Source organism: Phoxinus phoxinus (assembly GCF_949152265.1).
Source record: "Phoxinus phoxinus genome assembly, chromosome: 1".
Classification (NCBI taxonomy): Eukaryota; Metazoa; Chordata; class Actinopteri; order Cypriniformes; family Leuciscidae; genus Phoxinus; species Phoxinus phoxinus.
The window spans coordinates 5,062,201-5,084,748 of record NC_136876.1 but is presented as its reverse complement, the minus strand read 5'-3'; the positions used below and the strand labels follow the sequence as shown (position 1 = coordinate 5,084,748).

Here is a 22,548-nt window from a genome sequence, read left to right as displayed (position 1 = left end):
TTGGGTCAAATATCAGCAACTCGGATCGAAAAAAAAAAGAAACAAAATATTGTACCCGACCTGCATTTTTTTAAAGTAGCTAGTAAATGCTCATCGTAGCGTCATTGGGCCATCGACGTAGGAACTAGGGGTGCGCATTTTTCTGAATGCTGTATGATATGGCCTAGTGTTTTGTAATAAAGGCTTGATTTATTCTTTTATTTCGTTTCATTTTCTTAACAATTAAGATGCTGCATGTGTTTATCCAGTCTAATCGAAGTGTGCGTCTCTCCCCCGACTTTCCCAACAAAAATCCCGCCCCCTCTCAGAAAATACATAAAACTGACATTACTGAGCTATATGCATTTAAAAGTAGCCTATTAAAATGGCACAATGGCATTGCTCAGTTCAACGTGTTGGGAAATCAGGCATTTTGTCCCGCGTCAGCTTTTATTCAAAAGTTAATAACGCGCTCAACATTCAAAAGGTAAATAAGGATTTCCCACTTTCATCTGCCTGCAGACTGAGCTCGTGCGTCATCATCGCGCCAGTTATTCAGCCAATAAAGTGTAGACCTATGTATTTCATAGAAAATTGTGTCTAGTACAGGGGTGCCCAATCCTGCTCCTGGCGATCGACTGTCCTGCACAGTTCAGGATCACTTGAAAATTAAAGGCAGGTGTATTTGATTAGGGTTGGAGATGAACTGTGCAGGACAGTCGATCGCCACGAGCAGGATTGGGCACCCCTGGTCTAGTACTATATAAATTACAAAGGTTTAATTGGCATCTTTATTTCAAACGACCCGACCGACCGCGACCCGAATATCATTAAAAATATTTTTGGATGACTCGTAACCGCGGCTCATTTTGGATCAACCCGCGCATCACTGGTAGTAATGTTGTTGCGTGATCGAGATCGGCCCACGAGTAAACCGCTGTCTAGTATTGCTCCGAGCGACGCCAGAAATATCTAGCATGCTAAATATCTGGAGCTGTCGGCCGACTCGACAGCCTGTGGTGTCATGTGTCGCAACAGCCAATGATCAGCTTTTTGTCACAAAACACACAAGCCTTTTGTATTTGTAACCATTATTACCAAACCACAACACGAGCAGGCAGCTGCTTTTACATTATAAAGATGTTTTACTCTCCTCCAACTCTCTCTGACAGACAATCCCTGCTGCCCGGTGTGCTTATCCATCCTTTCACCCATATTCTTTTTTTTCGGGGTTCTAAACAAGTCATTGCGCAACCAAGTTTTAATTTTTTCTTCGTCATTTCACATTCCACTTCTCGCGTGTGCTTTCGTGACAAAACGTGGTTTGGGGACCGGGTAGAGTCATTGGGTGACAGTTGTTCTCAGCTCGTGTAGTGTGTAACCCCCTGTTGCAGATCATTTACGTGGTGTCACGCAGTGTGAAAACCACAACGACTTCAAGACTCCAAAGCAAGTCATGTAGTCTAAACAGCATAGCGATCTGCCGACGTTTAAAGTTGTGTAGTGTGAACTAGGCATAACTTACACAGAAGAGACTTTGTTGCTCAGCACATCTGAGTTTTCACATTTCAGACTGTGTTTATGTGGTTTCTCCACTGTATGGATCTTCATGTGTCGCTTCAGGTGAGTTTTAATAGAGAAACTCGTTCCGCACTGATCCCACGTGTGCGGCTTCTCTCTGCTGTGGATCCTCTCATGTCTTTTCAGTTTTGATGAGTGACTGAATCTCTTGTCACAGTGTGAACACTTGTAAGGTTTTTCTCCATTGTGGATCCACTCATGTGATCTCAGATGTGATGATCGACTGAATCTCTCGTCACAGTGTGAACACTTGTAAGGTTTTTCTCCAGTGTGAATTCTCTGGTGCTGTTTTAAACTGTCCGCTGTAGTAAAAGTCTTCTCACACTCAAAGCACATGTACTCTCTCACACCAGTGTGAGTTTTCTCATGTTTATGTAAATTGCTCAGCTGTGAAAAACTCTTTCCACACACAGAACATGAATGTGGCTTCTCCTTCGTATGAACTCTCAGGTGTGCCTTCAGGTCTGATGCCCTAAGAAATGTTTTGCCGCATTGATCACATGAGAACGGCTTCTCTTCAGTGTGGATCATCTCATGTGTTTTCAGATTTGATGATTGACTGAATCTCTTGTCACAGTGTGAACATTTGTAAGGTTTTTCTCCAGTGTGGATTCTCTGGTGCAGTTTTAAACAGTTTGCTGTAGTTAAAGTCTTCCCACACTCAAAGCACATGTACTCTCCCACACCAGTGTGAGTTTTCTCATGTCTATGTAAATATTGCAGCAGTGAAAAACTCTTTCCACACACAGAACATGAATACGGCTTATCCTTCGTATGAACTGTCATGTGTATCTTTAGGTTTGATGCACTAAGAAATGTTTTGCCGCATTGATCACATGAGAACGGCTTCTCTCCGGTGTGGATCCTCATGTGAACAGCAAGAGTATGTTTGTATGTGAAATTGTTTCCACACTGATGGCATACATGCAGCTTCTCTCCAGTGTGAACACTCATGTGTAGCTTCAGTTTACTTTTAACAGAGAAACTCTTTCCACACTGATCATACGTGTGCAGCGTCTCTCTGCTGTGGATCCTCTCATGTTTTTTCAGATTTGATGACTGACTGAATCTCTCGTCACAGTGTGAACACTTGTAAGGTTTTTCTCCAGTGTGGATCCTCTCATGCGTTTTCAGATTTGATGACTGACTGAATCTCTCGTCACAGTGTGAACACTTGTAAGGTTTTTCTCCAGTGTGGATCCTCTCATGCGTTTTCAGATTTGATAAATGACGGAATCTCTCGTCACAGTGTGAACACTTGTAAGGTTTTTCTCCAGTGTGAATTCTCTGGTGCAGTTTTAAACAGTTTGAGGTAGTAAAAGTCTTCTCACACTCAAAGCACATGTACTCTCTCACACCAGTGTGAGTTTTCTCATGACTATGTAAATATGGCAGCCGTGAAAAACTCTTTCCACACACAGAACATGAATGCGGCTTCTCCTTCGTATGAACTGTCAGGTGTCTCTTCAGGACTGATGCACAGAGAAATGTTTTGCCGCATTGATCACATGAGAACGGCTTCTCCCCGGTGTGGATCCTCATGTGTTTATTACGATGTGTTATTTGTGTGAAACTCTTCCCACACTGATCACATGTGTACGGCTTCTCTCCGGTGTGGATTCTCATGTGAATCTCAAGACGTTGTTTGGTTGTGAAACTGTTTCCACACTGAGTGCAGGTGAAAGATTTATTCGCTCTTCTTTTCTTTAAAAATGTCTGTTTAGTCTTTGAGCGACTCAAGGGTTGTACTCCAGGTTGGACATGATGTTCCTCCTCCACTTCACTCAGTTCTTCACTCTCCTCCTTCACTTCTCTCAGTTCTTCACTCTCCTCCTTCACTTCTCTCAGTTCTTCACTCTCCTCCTTCACTTCTCTCAGTTCTTCACTCTCCTCCTTCACTTCTCTCAGTTCTTCACTCTCCTCCTTCACTTCTCTCAGCTCTTCACTCTCCTCCTCCACTTCTCTCAGTTCTTCACTCTCCTCCTTCACTTCTCTCAGTTCTTCACTCTCCTCCTTCACTTCTCTCAGTTCTTCACTGTCCTCCTTCACTTCTCTCAGTTCTTCACTCTCCTCCTCCACTTCTCTCAGTTCTTCACTCTCCTCCTTCACTTCTCTCAGTTCTTCACTCTCCTCGCTCTCTTCCATCAGGTCTGACATGAAAGAAAAAAATTATTAAATAAAAATTTCAGTTCATCAAATTCATTAAAAGATAGAAATGGATAGAAAAAGTGAAAGGACATTGTTGTGGCAAAAATCTATACCAAACCATCAATCACTGCGTAGGAGACACTGAATCAAAAAAGTATTTTTTTTAAAGTATTTATTCTTGCAAAAAGGCTCAGTCCCCACACAGAAGTTACCCTGTGAAGTGAGTGGACAGGAAGAGATGGGCAGTCTTTTTACCATTTTAAGGCCTTTCTTCAGCAGGCTTCTTTCCACAGATAAGAGACCCATTGTTATATAAGTTTCTGTGTATCTGTAATATCACTTAGTTGTCACTTCAGATCACCAAAAGTCAATACTAGGGTCAAAGGTCCTGTCCCATATGTTCCTGAAGTGTCACACTCAGCCACTTCCACAGGTACCTAAACATGCATATATCCTGTTCACAAACATACATTTTCCCGTTCACATATCACAATGGAAACATGTGACACAGATTACTTTGTAATATCTACTAATAATAATAGTAATAATAATAATTCATTACATTTATATAGCGCCTTTCTGGACACTCAAAGCGCTTTACATAGAAGGGGGGAATCTCCTCAACCACCACCAATGTGCAGCATCCACTTGGATGATGCGACGGCAGCCATATTGCGCCAGAACGCCCACCACACACCAGCTTACTGGTGGAGAGGAGACAGTGATGAAGCCAATCAGTATATAGGAGGATGATTAGGAGGCCATGATGGACAGTGGCCACTGGGAAAATTTGGCCAGGATGCCGGGGTTACACCCCTACTCTTTCGAAAGACATCCTGGGATTTTTAGTGACCACAGAGAGTCAGGACCTCGGTTTAACGTCTCATCCGAAGGACGGATGAACAATGAACAATGAAAATTACAATTCCCCCTTTTTTATCATTCTCTAATAACGGATTAACCAAAAATAGTAATAATAATGATAATAGTCATAATACAGCAAATTTAAGCCTTTACATCACACATACTCTTCATCTCTGATTTTCGTATAACTGATCACTCTTCTTAAACTTGTGGAAAAAAAAGGATTAAAAGAAGAAAGCTTAATGTCATGAGCTTCTCTCTCTCTCTGCGTTTGCGCATGCGTGAGCGTCTGTGGAGCGAGTGGAGGATGATTCAGAGCGTGGCTGAAGTTTTTCTCAACTTTTACGGTCTTATGTTTTTTTCTGCTATATCTTGCTGAATTGTATCGTGTAGGTTTGTAGGGGGGGGGGGGGGGGGAGTGGGATAGGGGAGGGTTAGCCAGTTTTTAAACTGGCGGCCATGGATAGTTCGGGAGGAGCGGGTTTTGCCCAGCTCACCCAGCGGTAGGGATGCAAATTATCGATTAATTAATTCATCATTAGTTGATTGACCTTATCGATCGATTAACGATTAACTGATAAGCGGCTATTTTCCTGAGAATGTAAATTTCTCACGGTATCAATAGTGTCTTTAACATAAAAAGCTAAATATTGCTTATATACTGAATAAAAATGCATGTTATATTGCTCAATTGATGTTTTATTGTTGTTTAGGGATGTAATTTTTCACAAATTCCCATGATCGATCGATGAATGTTTCAATGTCATTGATTATTTAATTTATCAAATATTATGACTACTATACAACGCGTCACCAGCGCCGCCTCAGATGCAGAGTGTGTGACTGTGGACGTGCTCTCCCTGGAACAACGCACTGAAGACGGCAACTAAACCCAATGCATTCACAACCATTTAATACAATAGTGTTCTCATGTTATGTAATATGTCCGTCCCAAATTATTCATCGTTATTATTAGTCGTGCATTTCTGTTTGAGCTGCGCGCGCTGAATGAATAGCTAAACTTGAGCACTCTAGCGCGTTATTTAACTCAAAGAAACGCATCCTATATGAGATTCATCAGATATATTCAAAATAACCATAATATTACAAATTATTTCTGCACAAAATGACGCGAATGCACAAGTGAATTTGAACTAAGTTACGTGCCATTCATTCAGAATGACTCATGTTGTGGACACGCTCTTCCTGGAGCAACGCGACACGGCAACTAAACTCTAATGCACACTGTTTTATTACAATATTGTTCGCTTTATAATGTTATGTAATATGACAGTCCTGCCAATAGTCATTATTAGTCGTGCAGTGCCGTTTGAGCTGCGCGCGCTGAAGCTGATCACGCGCACTACAGCGTTAATTCAAGGGATGCATCCAATATAAGATAAATCAGATATAGATAGGCATACACAAAATAAACACAATATTACAACTTACATTTGCACAAAACAAAAGGATGCGAATGAACACGCAAACTTAATAATAATTCATTACATTTATATAGCGCTTTTCTGGACACTCAAAGCGCTTTACATAGAAGTGGGGAATCTCCTCAACCACCACCAATGTGCAGCTCCACCTGGATGATGCGACGGCAGCCATATTGTGCCAGAACGCCCACCACACACCAGCTTACTGGTGGAGAGGAGACAGTGATGAAGCCAATTAGTATATATATAGGAGGATGATTAGGAGGCCATGATGGACAGTGGCCACTGGGCAAATTTGGCCAGGATGCCGGGGTTACACCCCTACTCTTTCGAAAGACATCCTGGGATTTTTAATGACCACAGAGAGTCAGGACCTCGGTTTAACGGCTCATCCGAAGGATGGCGCTCTTTGACAGTATAGTGTCCCCGTCACTACACTGGGGTGTTAGGACCCACACAGACCACAGGGTGAGCGCCCCCTGCTGGCCTCACTAACACCTCTTCCAGCAGCAACCTGGTTTTCTCAGGAGGTCTCCCATCCAAGTACTAACCAGGCTCAGCCCCGCTTAGCTTCAGTGGGAAACCAGTCTTGGGCTACAGGGTGATATGGCTGCTGGCTAACTTAGTCATAATGAAGGTGTAAAATGGTCCCAAACAAAACGTGCTCGCTTTGTTTCGCGGTTGAGCAGCAGCACGCGCATGAACCTGCTTAATCGATGATCGAGAAGTTGTATCGATTAAATGTATTATCCGGCGCCATGGAATTAAAGTGCCGGTTGGAATTGAGAGCTTAGTGGAGGAGGTTAGTATAGCGATCGGAAAAATTGTTGGATACAACAGTATATGGTCAGCATCTAAGATGAACTGTGCTGTTGTTCTGTTTTTGGATGAGATTGTAAAAGTGAATGATGTTATTGAGAAAGGAATAACGCTGAATGTTTTTTCCTCTGGTTAATCCAGCGAAGAAAGTTATGCTTTCGAATGTGCCCCCTTTCATTAAGGACGAAAATTTAGAGAGGGAACTTTCAAGACAAGGTCAGATTGTAAGTCTCTATTGTTGAAGCATGTTGTTTCTTTCAGGAGACAAGTATATATGGTGCTGAAGAGTGATCTAGAGGATTTTAATATTGTTCTGAAGTTTAATATTGGCGGTTTTGACTACGTTATCTGTGCGACAACTGAAAGTTTATATTGGTATTAAATGAATTTTCTGAGAATTTATATTTCAAGTTTTGACTGCAAATGTCACGTCCATAACACTGGAATTGCCCAGTATCGTGCTACAGCGCACATTCTATCAGGCGCAGTTCTGGCGCCTTGAGTTCCAATACTGTGAAACTCGACGTACATTCACATCACATGTTAATGCAGCGGTAGAGTTCACTCACAGGACACTGCACTTATTTGCAATCACAAAATGTCATTATTTGTTGGTGCTTTAAAGCTTTGCCGGGTAAACATTTCATTAGCGTTCTGTTGAGGGGGTCGAGACTGAGAGAGCTACTTTGAAATTTTGCTGTTTTCATGAATACAAAAGTTGGGTGACCCTCCCCCTAGACTAAAAAAAAGTCAGATGACCCTCCCCTCAACAAAGAATAAAAAGACATGACCCTCCCCTATTTTCCTCCGGTGGTCCAAAAAACCAAGTGCCCCAAAATGCCCCAAGTGCATATTTTTTTCACATATTATGGTAGCCCTGTTTGTGATAGAGTGTAATTACACCTTTGCCATTAATATGTTTATAAGCAACTGAAAAAAGCACAAATGTCAGGGCATGTCAGAACATCTCAAGGACCCCAAAAACATCTTAGACCCCGGAGGGTTAATGATCAATCAAATCTCATAGTGATTATTCTTTTATCATAAGAATGCTCTTGTGTCGTTCTCTTCAAGTAGGATCTTCCTGATCCAGGTAGAAGAATGTGACTCGTACTCAGAAATCCAAGGTCCAGTCAGATGATTATAATAAATGTTTAACAATATTTATTAAAAAGAATCAAATGAAAAGAATACTTGTTACAGATTATAAATGAGTACTAACTAACAGATAGATCCTAGCTAGGCTTCAATGGCTTCTTACGTCTGACAAATGCTGGCGTGTTAAGACTTCTTCATCAAGGACGAGCGAAGAATCCTTCTGATCCCTCTTCTTTAATAGTCTTGCTTCAGCTGCACTCAGCCAAAAATAGCAAGCTGCTTTTAGTAGCAACAAAAGTTTTAATCAAGCGTAATGGTCTATAGCATACATAGGGCTGGGTATTGTTCAAAATCTTTCAATCCGGTGCCAATTTCGATACCTCAGTTTCGATACCGGCTCCTAACGATACTTTTTTCGATACCAATTTTATTAGAGCCGGGACTTTAACGCCCTAAACTAAACCCAATGCATTCACAACCATTTAATACAATAGTGTTCTCATGTTATGTAATATGTCCGTCCCAAATTATTCATCGTTATTATTAGTCGTGCATTTCTGTTTGAGCTGCGCGCGCTGAATGAATAGCTAAACTTGAGCACCCTAGCGCGTTATTTAAAGAAACGAGCGGATGGAAGCGTCGATAAGAGCATGGTTGTGTGCAAGCTATGCGACAAGGAATTCGGAACGGCTATTGCTACACTTAATGGCAAAAATAGCACTGGTCTGCTGGACATGGTTGAACAAAAATAAACAATATTTTGTTGCTTAAGCTTATGTATTCAGTCATTATTCAATGGTATACTAAAAATCCATGTGAAAAAAATTACTTCTCACTGTTCTCAGGTCAAATAATTATATGCAATTAAAATGCGATTAATTTCGATTAATTACAAAGCCTCTAATTAATTAGATAATTTTTTTTGTTAAATTAATCTACGTTGACTAAATTTTATGAAATCCATTTTAACAAGATTACATAACACATTTTAAAATCTTATTTGAATACATTTCAAAATGTAATTTAATCCTGTGATGTCAAAGCTGAATGTTCAAAATCATTAGGCTACTTCAGTGTCACATGACCCTTCAGAAAAATGAAAACAGTTTGCTGCTTAATATTTTGGAAACTATGATAAATTTTTTCATGATTCTTTGATGAATAAAAAATTCAAAAGAAAAGCATTTATTTAAAAACGAAATAGTTTGTAGCATTACACATGTTTTAATGTCACCTTTGATAACTTTAATGCATCCTTACTGAAAAGAAAATCTGACTAACCAACACATTTTTGAACGGCAGTGTGCATTCAGTAGGTTATTATTTATTGCAATATAAACACTGTCCGAGTGATCAACAAACTATCTATTCATTTACCAGTCGAAGACGGAGCAACTTTCTGCTCTTATGTTTACTCCGTGCATTGTCAAGGTCTTCATCATATTTGTCGTGGTACCGGTCTTTGCAGCAATTATTTTACCGCAAATACTTTATCGCGCGCTGTTGGCATCGAGCCTGGAGAAATGTACCCACACTTTTGATCGACTTTTCCAAATTTTTAAGGTATTATGTGTGTGCTCGCGTCTCATATGAATATGTGCGCGGAGAGTTTGTGTGCTCGCATCTCATACAAGTATGCGCGTCGAGAGTTTGAGCATGCGCGCGTCTCATACAAGTATGCGCGTCGAGAGTTTGAGCGTGTGCGCGTCTCATACAAGTATGCGCGTCGAGAGTTTGTGCGTGCGCGCGTCTCATACGAGTATGTGCGCGAAGAGTTCCACGCGTCTTGTGTGTGTAGAGTTTGTGTGTATGTGCGTGAGCGACTTTATGTGTGTCGCGTTTATGTGTGTGCATTTCATATGTATTTGTTTGAGCACTGACGTTGACGAGTTAACTCCTTAGGTATCGAAATCTGGAACCGAACAACATGTCATTTTTCGATACTCGATAGTATCGAGGCAATTCGGTCGGTACCTAAAAAGTATCGAGACTCGGTACCCAGCCCTATCCTCTACAGTAAAAGATCTGGGTGTTATACTAGACCACAACTTGTCTTATGAAAATCATATTTCATATGTCACAAGAACAGCCTTTTTCCACCTTAAAAACATTGCTAAGCTACGTAACATGCTCTCTGTTTCTGATGCAGAAAAGTTAGTTCATGCATTCATGACCTCGAGACTAGATTACTGTAATGCTCTATTAGCTGGTTGTCCTGCATCCTCAGTAAATAAGCTACAGTTAGTCCATAATGCAGCCGCTAGAGTTCTTACTAGGTCAAGAAAATATGATCATATAACACCAATCTTATCATCTCTACACTGGTTACCTATTAAGTTCCGTATCAATTACAAAGTATTGCTACTGACTAGGGATGTTAACCGATGACCGTTTGACCGATGGTTGACCGTATCAACGTTAACCGATCAAAGTTGTCGGTAGTCGGTAAAAAAAAAAAAGTGAGCTCTAAATTAGGCTATTATAGACAGTGGACTAAACGCTACTACAGTTTGCCATCTCATTCCAAGATCTTTTTGTGTGAATTTTTCTCAATTTTTCATAACTCACCTGTTTGTACTTAATAGACCAATAAAAACATTTGTCGCGAGGTCACAGCGTTTGGGTTCGCGCGCTCACAAGGTTTGTGAACAGTAAAGGCTACAGGCTAACACACTCGAGGTTAGAGCCAGGGCAGACGACAGGAGGAAGCGTGTGAGGAAGAGTAGCGTGTGGGACTATTTCACCAACAAGAATGACACAGATGTAAGTGGCAACTTGTGTGATACAGCGCTTAAATACAGTAGTAGCACATCATCTATGATGTATCACCTGAAAACGCGACACCCGCAAGCCTCTTCGGAGCTGTCATTTTCTTAAATGAGCCGCGGCAATGTTTCAAATGAGCTTCTAATGCCAGACAAGCGCCTTTATTTTCAACGCGATCACCTTGTATCCAAACCATTTCGAAACGAAGGAGACATTTGTCCTCCAGTTACATACAAGCTCCTCGGCGCCGCGTTTGCGGGACTCATGTATCGCGCTGTAGGGGATTTGAAAAAGTGACGTGAGTGGAAGGGCGCCGCCGGGGCTGTGTGTGTGTGTGTGAGCGGCAGAGAGATGCGACAGAGTTGCGAAATTGCAGGCGCGGCTCGAAATGGCTGTTATTTCAAATAGCGCAGCATATTTTAAACTAATCGGTTAACCGGTTTAAACCCGCTAATGAGGCTCGGTGGTCGGTCAAGAATTTTTTTTGTTTTCGCCATCCCTACTACTGACCTATAAAGCCCTAAATGGTTTAGCTCCTGTGTATTTAAGGGATATTCTATCGCCCTACAATCCATCGCGCTCTTTAAGATCGCTAAATTCGAGGCTTCTGGTCGTAACTAGGATAACTAAGTCCACTAAAGGAGGGAGGGCGTTTTCACATCTAGCTCCTAAACTCTGGAATAGCCTTCCTGATATTGTCCGAGGCTCAGACTCGCTCTCCCAGTTTAAGACTAGATTAAAGACGCATCTCTTTCGCCAAGCATTCACATGATGCATCTCATACCTTTTATACTACAGTTAAATCAGATCAAATGCATTCATGTTATGAACAGCAGCTACGCTAATTATTTCCCATCTGCCCTTTTTTGTTGTTATCTCGGGACGCCTGTCTCAAATAGAGTTCGTCAGCTCCAGTTATGTATCCAGCCTTTAATGGAGACTTCAGATGCCCCAACGCCTGTGAAGAGACGGCTCGACGCCTGTGAAGAGACGACCCAACGCCGGCGATATGATAATCATAAATTTATGATTAACTAACAGTATTTTTGTATGTACATTTCTGAAATGCATTTTCTGTAAAGCTGCTTTGAAACTATATGTATTGTGAAAAGCGCTATACAAATAAACTTGAATTGAATTAAGTTACATTTCACATTTCTGCTTACTATGATCTCTATTGAGTTGATGCTTGAAGAATGCACTTCCACAGCACAGCCACGAGTAACAGCAGATATAGGCTAGCGGATAAAGTTTGCTATTGCAGAATTTGATTTGACACGATTACTCGATCCAATGACGTTGATGGATAAAAATAAAAATTTTAAACAAGCATGTAACGAGTAATGACCACAAACGGAAGGGAAATAGCAGAGTAAAAGTACCGATACATCACTTACATCACTTAAAATATACTCAAGTAAAAGTAAAATTACACAATTTTTAAACTACTAAAAAAAGTACAATGTGAAAAAAAACACTTGTATTTTTAATTCGTTACATCACACCACTGTTGATTATATGTCCTTAAACCTTCCATGAATGAGGTACATTTCAGTGTCCTACAGGTTTTACTCAACCCTGTTACTTCTGACATGATTTTCCTCCTTTTAAAACAGAACATTTCTTAAAACTGTGACACTCAGGAAGTGACATCATCTGGGCTCTTTCTATTGCATGATGGGAAGAGGATAATCTCAATCCATTGACTCAGTATTTACACAAACTGTAGCATTGAGACTTCCGGTTTGTCGAACCAGGGGATGGCAGCTTAGTGAACGTGCTCCCGACAATTTCGGACATAGTTACCCACTACAACCCGAATATTTTAAAACAAACTTAGTTTTCAGTGTGATTTAAGACAGTGGGTCTCGAGAATGCCCAGAGGGAAAAATAAAAAGTCAAAGCAGACGGAGTTACTCGATGTCGACAGAGCTAGCCAAACTTCATCGCTTAGCAGCGTAATGGAGGACGATGATGATACACATACGCAACTCAGAGCGGGTCAAAGCGAGACCGGGGACTTTGGCCTCATACTCAGCAGCTGAATGCGATTCGGGAAGAAATCAATAAATCCAATACTAGGATCGAAGAGGCGGAGAGGAGGATTGACGCGACTGAAACACGGTTACAAGTGGCGGATAATACCATGCAGGAGCTGCTACATCTTCAGATACATCTAGACGCTAAGCTGACGGATTTAGAGGGCCGCTCCAGACGAGAAAATATCAGAATTCACGGCGTCAAAGAGGGAGCGGAGGAAAATTCCCCAACGATGGTGGTGTATGTGGAGCGATTGCTGCGAGAGGGACTGGAGCTTCCGGCTACATTTGAACTTCGAGTGGAAAGAGCACATTGCGCCTTGATGCCGAGGCCACCTGGGGAAGCCTCGCCGAGGTCCATCAATGTCAAGATGTCAAGCTACAGGATGAAAGACGAGCTGTTGAGAATGGCCTGGCAAAAGCGAGGATTTCAACATCTTGGGAAAAGAGTCAATCTCGACCACGATTATGCGCCGGATGTCTTGAAAAAACGAAGGGAATATGCCGAAGCAAAAGCGGTATTAAAGGAGAAGAAAATCCGATTTCAGACGCCGTTTCCCGCCAGGTTCAGAGTTTTCTACCAGGAGGGAGTTGTGATGTACGATTCGGCGGAGGATGCTACGGAGGATATGGCAAAGAGGGGGTTCCCGGTCACGGTAATCAAACACCCGGACTCGCTTTTGGAGCGGATCCAGCGGTTCACGTGGCATACCGTCAAGAGACCAGGGATCCGGCACAGAGCTAGCAGGGCTTTGGACTATAAGGAAAAATTACAGGCCTTTAGACATCAGGATTCAGGATGACTGTTAGTGAACGGAAAACTGCTGTGTGCGAGTTTGCTGGAATTATAACGGGTGAGTCCGTTAAGTCGTTATTTTAGCTTTTTCGTTTTTTTCGCTCGGAACTCCCAGTAGAGAGAGGAATTAAGTATTTTAACACGTTCTGCTTATTAACGAAGCATGGAACGGGCTGCATAACTAAGAGTATAATGTAAACGTCGGTGAGATTTCTTTTATATGTTGCCAAGACAGAGACGATATCTGCATGAAGGCCCTCCCCCACCTGTGAGGGGGGAGGCGTTACCTCAGAGCCCTTTTTCCATCAGGGCTGCATCAGGGTCATTACTAAGACCCCACAGTTGGAAGCCTTTTTTTTCTGTCTTTATTGTTCTTATTGTGTTCTGTGTGTTGCAGCAGTTCTTGCTGCTGTTCTTTGTAGTTTGTGGGGTATAACCTATATATTTATATTGTTTATTTCATTTCCCTTAGTATACACTGAATGCAACCATATAAAATAGATGGGATTAACAACCAGTTAATCCCATCAAGAGAAGTAAAATATTAACTAAACTAAAAAGAGAAAGAGTTGAGGTGGCGTTTTTACAGGAAACACATCTTTCGGATACAGAACACGCTAAATTAAAACGATTGGGCTTTAAACATCAGTACTCATCATCGTATAAGGCGGGACACAGGAGGGGGGTGGCAGTATTGATATCCAACAAGACTAGTTTCGAACCCATTTTTGAAAAAAAGGACACAGAGGGAAGATTTATACTCGTGAGGGGAAATTTAGGGGGCTCATTGGTTACTCTATTTAACATCTATGCTCCTCCTAACTCTGACTGGAAGTTTTTCAAACAGATTTTCGATTTAATAGCAGCAGAGACCCAGGGGGTCCTAATCTGCGGGGGGGATCTCAATATTAGACTAAATCCCAAATTGGACACCTCAAATATACACCCAGTCCACCCCAATTTGATAAGTAAAAAGATCAATCTGGCTATGAAAGAAATTGGGTTAATTGACATCTGGAGAGAATTAAACCCTTCAAAGAGAGATTACACTTTTTTTTCAAATCCACATTTGGCGTATTCGAGAATTGATTATTTTCTTACTTTTGCTCAAATCTAAACAGGGTAGTTGGCTGCGATGTGGGGAGCATGGACCTTTCAGACCATAGCCCCATTTATCTAAAATTAAATCTTGAACAATACCGGAAAGACACTTTATGGAGGTTAAATACATTGGTACTGATTCAGATGAAGGAACAAATTAAGAAGGATATTGCTGAATACTTAGAACAGAATGACAATGGGGAAGTTTCCCCCCCAATATTATGGGATGCGTGTAAAGCTGTGCTTCGAGGCAAGATAATTGGATACAGTGCTCACCTAAAGAGAGTAAGACAAAAAGAGCTAATTCAGTTGGAAGTAGAATTGAAACAATTGGAACAACGCCACAAAGACACAAATGATAATAAAAATAGAGAGCTAATTAGGAAAAAAAAGAACGAAATAAATGAGATTTATACAAAGGATATACAAAAAAAGTTAATTTTTACAAAACAGAAATATTATGAAGGGGGCGGGAAAGCCAGCAAATTATTAGCTTATAGGCTGAAAAAACAACAAGCAGAGAATTCAATTCATAAAATAAAAAATCCTATTACTAATTCTATGCATTACAAATTAAACGAAATACAAGATTGTTTTGAAAATTATTATAAAAAACTATATTCACAGCCTCAAGTAGATGGAGAGAAAATGGAAGATTTCTTTCAGAAAATTAATCTGCCTAAATTGAATAGTGAACAAAGTAGGAATCTGGTAGCAGAAATAACAGAGAAAGAAATTCGCTCAGCCATATCGCATCTTAAACCAAATTAGGCTCCAGGCCCGGATGGGTTCCCTTCTGAATGGTACAGAGTCATGGAGGGTTCTTTGATCTATATGCTGCAGTCTACCTTTAACTGGGTTCTTAAAGAGAACAGTATACCTCCCTCCTGGAGGGAGGTGGTAATATCTTTAATTCTGAAGGAGGGGAAGGACAAGTCTGAATGCGGGAATTTTAGACAAGTAAGCGCGTTGAACCAGGATTATAAAATATTTACCCATATACTAACCAAACGAATAGAGGGACTGCTACCATTAATTATTAGTCTTGACCAGACAGGTTTTATTCGCGGAAGACAAACTCAAGATAGTATCAGAAGGACTTTACATGTAATTAATCATATAACAGAATATAATTTAGATGCAGTACTAGTGGGGCTGGACGCAGAAAAAGCTTTTGACTGTGTAAATTGGTCTTTTTTATATAAAGTTTTGGACAAATTTGGTTTTCATAGTTCCTTTATTAAAACATTACGAGCTCTCTACGATAGCCCAAGGGCAAGAATTAAAATAAACGGGGCGGTCTCTAGCCCCTTTTCATTAGAAAGAGGAACAAGACAGGGCTGCCCAATTAGCCCCCTCCTGTTTGCAATCTTTATTGAGCCCCTGAGCCAATGGATCTTTCAGGACAATAATATTAAAGGAATCGCTATGTATGGGAGAGAACAAATTATTTTGTTGTTCGCTGATGATGTACTGGTGTATTTAACTGACCCTGAGCAATCTTTGGCACGTCTATTGGAATTATTGGAGCAATATGGATCCTTCTCTGGATACAAACTGAATGTTCCAAAAACACAAATTCTCTGTTTTAACTACAGCCCTTCGGTAAATATGAAAAATAAGCATAATTTGAAATGGGACTCGATTTCAATTAAATATTTGGGGGTAAACATTCCAATAGACTTGACAAATTTGTTCTCACTTAACTACCACCCCCTGAACAAAAAGATTAGGGAAGACATAAGGAGATGGGATCTTTTACCTTTTCTTAACTTCGGATCACGCGTGGAATCTGTCAAAATGGTTATTTTGCCGAAATTGCTGTATCTCTTTCAATCTCTTCCACTAGATATACCTGATCAACAATTTCAAGAGTGTGACAAACATATTTCAAGGTTCATTTGGCAGGGACGAAGGCCAAGAATTAGATATCAGAGTTTACAATTGACAAAAATCAAGGGCGGAGTCGCTCTCCCATGCTTAAAAGACTACTATACCGCTGCTCAATTGAGGCCATTAGTATGCTGGTGCAACCCAGATTACTGTGCTAGATGGAAGGAGATTGAAAGTGCTATGTCAGATAAATTTCCAATTCAGGCTGCAATTGGGGATAAGGACTTGTTGTACAATTTAAAAGAATTGGGAAACCCATGGATAGGTTTGTCACTTAAGATATGGAGCAAGGTAATAGCTCAAAGTAACCTGAAGGAGGGGGTAAAGGTCCTGAGATGGTGTGCATTTGATACTGCATTTTTTTGCCTAATAGATGGGACGCAAGATTTAAGAGATGGACTTCGCAAGGTTTAACAGCATACTGCACATTTCTGCAAAAGGGGACCACGAATAACTTTCAAAATCTGAAGAGGCAATTTGCCTTAGATAAGGACGATTTTTATAGATTCCTTCAGGTCCGGCATTATATTGACCAAATGCAGAAGAGGTGTACAATAGTAGGCTGGGATGACATTCTGTTAAAAGTGTTTATAGATGCTTATCTTGCTGGCTCTAACCGGAAGCTCATCTCAAGAATATACAAGGGGCTACAACAAAGAAAAGGTAGTTCACTGTATATAAAACAAAAATGGGAACAGGAAGGAAACTTTGTTCTAAAGGAAGAAGATTGGGAAAACTTATGTGAGATACAGTGGAAAACTTCCAGTTCATCTTTATGGCGAGAGTTTTGCTGGAAAAACCTTATAAGGTTTTTCATTACTCCTGCTCAAAAGAAGCACTACTCCAATTCTTCGGCATGTTGGCGACAATGTGGGTGCCATGAAGCAAATCATTTCCACATTTTCTGGTCCTGTACATTATTGATTCCATTTTGGCGGGAGGTGTAAGTTTTGCAAAGCATTTTTCAGATGGACATTCAATTTAAATTTGAGTCTTTATATTTAGGGGCCTTAACAACAGAAAATGTTTCTTCTCATGTCAAATACTTATTTCAAATCCTAAGTGCTGCTAGTAGAAAAGCTATTACTAGAAGGTAGTTAAAACCAGAGAAACCTACTGTGGAGGAATGGATTGACATTGTCTACGATATTTTTAAGATGGAAAGGATTACTTTTGCTTTGAGATTGCAACAGGGAACTTTTTTGAAAAGATGGGAAAGATGGTTAGCGTATATCACTCCATTACGCCCATCATTTGTTTAAAGTGGATTTTGATGTCACTTTTTTTCTTTCTTTTTCCCTTTTTTTTGTCTTCTCCCTATTGTCCCTCAGTAGAGGGCTTTATAAGTTATTGAGGTTTACCCCATTATGTTCGTTTTAGTTCCAGGTCGGATTTTACTATGTCTAAAAAAAGGTTATGCGTATGTAATGTAGAATGAAGACCTAAGGGTCCCTGCTTACTTTGGTACTGTTTACCGAGCCTGTGATGCTTTTCTTGTTTTTATGGGTTATTAATGTATATTGGCAGATGGCTTAATGAGAAGTATGTCAGGTATTTTCATTGATTGTAATGTATGGACCTGAAAAAAAATAAAAATATATAAAAATAAAAAAATAAAAAACTGTAGCATTGACTGTATTCATCAACCCTGTTACCAGGAGCGTTTTTTGGTACAGTTGCCCGGGGCAGCATTTTATCATGTCACATGGGGGGCGGCACGAGCAGTTAAAAAAATAATAATTCTGTGCCGCGAAGCGGCAAATTGGCGCCCTTGCTTGCTGATAAGGTACCGTGCACAGAAGCTACGTCAAGGGGGTCTCCAACACGTCACTCGTGAGCTACAAGTAGCTTGTGGCCTGATTGGAGGTAGCTCGCCAAGGGGCCGTACACATAGCGTGTCTTTTCCGCGCTCGAGTTCGTTATTTCAAATGTAGGCGAACGGGAAGCGCGCTCATAATTGAAGGGGTGTAGCGAGATGAAATAATGTCAACTTTTCAGTATGGGGGTGCACCCAAACACTGAAAATAAAAATAAATTAAAGATATTTCATGCCATTTCATCTCTAGTTATGATCAACTAAAACTCGAAGGAGGTCTCGCCCAGGGTGTAGAACCGCCACTGCCTGTTACCAAAGTTACTGTAAGAAGAATCTCTATAACTATGACTAACTTGTATGATATTTGACTAATACAACTTTATCAGTAACTTGGCGTTTACTGATTATTCCTAAAACATTTGTTTTTTATACCAGATATAAAATAAATGACAAATAAAACAGTTAAAATAGTATTAAGCCTGATCTGATGTTGACAATCAATTTATAAATGTCTCAAATCTCCCTTTACTGGCCATTTGTTGAAGAAAACCCAGAACATTCTGTACCATTTCATAGTGTAACTGTTTATCTAAATCTGATGATGTGCTTGAATGTTTCTAACATGAATGTTCTGCAGCATCATGAACGAATGAAGAATAAACACCAACCTCTTTGTTCTTCAGGATCTTCAGTGTGTTTCATTCTGCAGGGTTCTGGATCACTCATGTTCTCACTGTCCTCTTTAATAAACTCAGTCTCTGCAGATTTCAGCTCTTCCTGATGCTTTCATGCTCCTCTTCACTTGTAGCTGATGGGAATTTACAGCATTTATTGGAGAATTGCTGGAGGAGCTTCACTGATGATGTGATTGCAGTGGGAGGAGCTTCATGGATGATGTTATAACAGTGGGAGGAGCTTCACTGATGATGTGTTTACAGTGGGAGGAGCTTCACTGATGATGTATTCCAGCATAGGAGGAGCTGATCTGCCAAAATAAAAAATATCAATTAGGCCTACTGAGTTTGTTTTTATAATAAATGACACTAAGCATTTATGTCTGTCTATCTAGTTACTGTTTTACCTCATTTATTATGCTGATGTCTTCAGATCTCCTGTAAATTGTCACTTAAAGCTCATTTCATTGGTGTCAGCAGACTGAGGGTATTTGTTGGATACTATATACGTTTATTTCTGTGTTTATGATTTTAACTGTTTTTCTTACCATTATATATATTGGGAAGAATTTAAAAAAAATTATTTTTTCTACATTTCTAGATACCTGTATTTTAATGAAGAAGCAGAATAAAGTTAGGATTAGCAATAAAAAATAATAAATGAATTAATTGCCATCAGTTACTGTACGATGAATAGTTTCATGAAATAAAGAGTGTTTTCAGCAGATCTGTTAATATTGATGAGCCTCAGACTATCAGCACTTATTCAACAAGCCATAGAGACAGAGTGTATTTCGGCCACGCCCACACACAGAAATACGTTTTTATAAGCTGTCGACCCCAAAAAACGAGCGTTTAAGGACTTAAAGGGTAACTAAACACTAAACCAACTTTTTTTAGTTAATGATCTGTACGAATGGAGCTTCATAAATGCTGTTCATTGATTCGAGTACTTTTTTTAACATTTGAGTATAAAGTGTTTTAATTTTCAAATATATGGTGTAAAAACGTCTGAGTGCTGCCCTCTTCAGGTTAAACGGAATCTCCTGAAGCAGGGGTACTCTCTGACGCTGCGAGCTCACCACGCCCCTGGCAGCCCCTTGTATAAAAGCATCTGGTTCCGTCAACACTCAACACCAGAGCGAGTCAGGAGCTGGAAATTGGAATTACGAGTATTGAAAACGATCAGGATAGCGTATTTTAGCATCTAGTTAGCATAGCATTTATAGTTATTTAGATTATTTTGTGTATCCTAGGTAGTTATTTAGCATAGTTGTTAGTGTTGTTAGAAGCATAGTTAGTTAGTAGCATAGTATTGTATCAGTTAGGATAGTGTAGATTTTTAGCATTAGCTTTATCTGTATTTAGTACAGTGGTTAGGCTGGTATAGGTGTAGTGTTGCCGGTTGCAACAGCACTGCTGGACTGTATAACTTCCCACCAGACTTAGAAATTAGGCGCCAGTGTTTACATGCACTTGTGTGCCAAACGCTGCTCTTCCTGCATGGACTCCACAACCGCCGGCGCGTTTTGCTGGATATTTTTTTTCACATAGCGGCAAAATATGCTTAACGTAGGTCAATAGTAATAATAATCCACTCAGATACTGGACCCATTCTCTCTAGCGCGGCTGCTTCGCTAGCATCGTCGGATGCCGATCGCGAGGCGGGAGTTAATGCGATGCGACACCGCAGTTTGAGCTAGCGGCTCGAATTGATATGATTTTAGCTCTGTGTCCACAGACAATTCCTCCACTTCAGGTGAGAAAAGTCCTCAACTTTAAATGACCGCTCTGTTGCAAAGCTACTTGCGTCACTCTCCATCTTAGCGAGTCTGACAGCAGCTGTCAGTCACTGCGGGTCTGTCAATCACCCGCTTAGCCCCGCCCTCGGTTCGTCCGTTGGGCTCTGCCCACTTTTCCAGCATTTTTCAAATATTGCCAGTGGGTGGAGTCAGGCTCTGACCAGGGGTTTAGTTACCCTTTAAAAGTGGATCAGGCAGTTGAGACAGAGCGTAATGTGTCTCATTACTCTGAGAACTAACGTATGCCCGCTGGAGGAGAACATCATCGGCAACACAGGATAGCTTATCTTACAGAAATATAATATATAAAACTGACATTTGGATATTTGACTCACCAGTGACCAAATGTTTAACTTACTGCACACGTAACTGTATTTTTAGTGCATACTGAGTCAGGATCCCACAATTTACCTATTCGTTCCAGCCTGTGTCCCCTTTTAAGTCTTTAGGGGCGGCAGTGGCTCATGTAGGTTGTCCACAAACCGAAAGGTTGGTGGTTCAATCCCAGGTTCCACCTGACCAACTGTCGAGGTGTCCATGAGCAAGACACCTAAACCCAGCTGCTCCCAACGAGCTGGATGGCGCATTGCATGGCTGACACCGCCGTCGGTGTGTGAATGGGTGAATGTGAGGCAATATGTAAAGCGCTTTGGTGGCCATTGGGTCTGTGAAAGCGCTATATAAAATGCAGTCCATTTAAGTCCTTAAACATTCGTTTTTTGGGGTCGACAGCTTATAAAAACGTATTTCTGTGTTTCTTAGCTTGTTTGCTGTACACCTCGTCACACAGCAGCTTTAAGGCATTTTTCTGTCTTTAGTTAGAAGCAAGAAATGACAAGGAGGCAGCCTCTCGCAATGCAAAGTCAATGGAGACGGCTGGATTGTTACACATTGGATTTGATAACACAAAAACAATCACCAATGACACTCATCTTCATCAACCACTAACGCTACAGAGAAATAATTACAGCAGCATAATATGTTCAAATTAAGTTTGATCTTATGATAACTACATTAATCACTATAAAATAGGTAGATCATTAAAATAATAACATGTTATATGCGCAGAAACCGAAAATGATCATAAAACTTAAAAAAAAAAAGAGCACCACAAGCACTATTGTTCCAAGAGTAAAACGCTATTAATATATTAGTATTGCTTTAATGTCTCACGTGGCTCATCTTAGGCTCAATGTAAATGTAGCCTAAAGCATTTAGCAGAATCTGTTCCAGACACAATTGAGATCGATTCACATTAGGCAAATTCCCCTCACAGATCTCAAACTTTGACTTTTTAACAATCACACAAAAAACAAACTTGACATTCAGGAACAGTTCTCACTCCAAAACATCGAAACAATCACACACACGAACACACAATCGCTCAGGTCTGAATGAACTCAACATGTTCTCCTCATGCTCGCTGCTGCTGCACTACATGTTTATTTCAGAAGGAAGACGCCAGAAAAGACGCACAAGTATCGCTGTGATCGATGAAAACAACACAGAAACGAGCCTGTCGCTTAATCAAACTGTATAAAGTGTGTGTGATGGTTGTGTAAAGATGAGAAATACCGTGAACTGCTCTCCTCACCTCAGAAGACTCGACGCTGAAACTCAATGAGGGAAGAGACGGCGCGAGCGGTGACGTCATCGGCCTCCAACTGTGTAGATTGAAGACGCGCCTATGGCAAGCCGTTTTAACATTTAATAATTTAAACCAACTA

The 22,548-nt window shown here is 40.6% G+C and overlaps 2 protein-coding genes across 2 annotated transcripts in view; one reads left to right on the top strand and one right to left on the bottom strand.

Annotated features, from left to right (window-relative positions):
• LOC306999552 (uncharacterized protein) overlaps positions 1 to 22,467 on the bottom strand; it is a 38,317-nt gene extending 15,850 nt beyond the window's left edge. The window contains exons 1-4 of the mRNA XM_079614301.1: positions 22,416 to 22,467; positions 19,427 to 19,624; positions 19,014 to 19,330; positions 1,505 to 3,710 (exon numbers count right to left, since the gene is read on the bottom strand). Coding sequence (XP_079470427.1) covers positions 1,505 to 3,710; positions 19,014 to 19,071 — 2,264 coding nt within the window. The 5' untranslated portion in view covers positions 19,072 to 19,330; positions 19,427 to 19,624; positions 22,416 to 22,467. The remainder of the gene's footprint in view (positions 1 to 1,504; positions 3,711 to 19,013; positions 19,331 to 19,426; positions 19,625 to 22,415) is intronic.
• The window catches only part of LOC306999562 (uncharacterized protein), an 825,164-nt gene that overhangs the window by 356,090 nt on the left and 446,526 nt on the right, over positions 1 to 22,548 (top strand). The window lies entirely within an intron of this gene.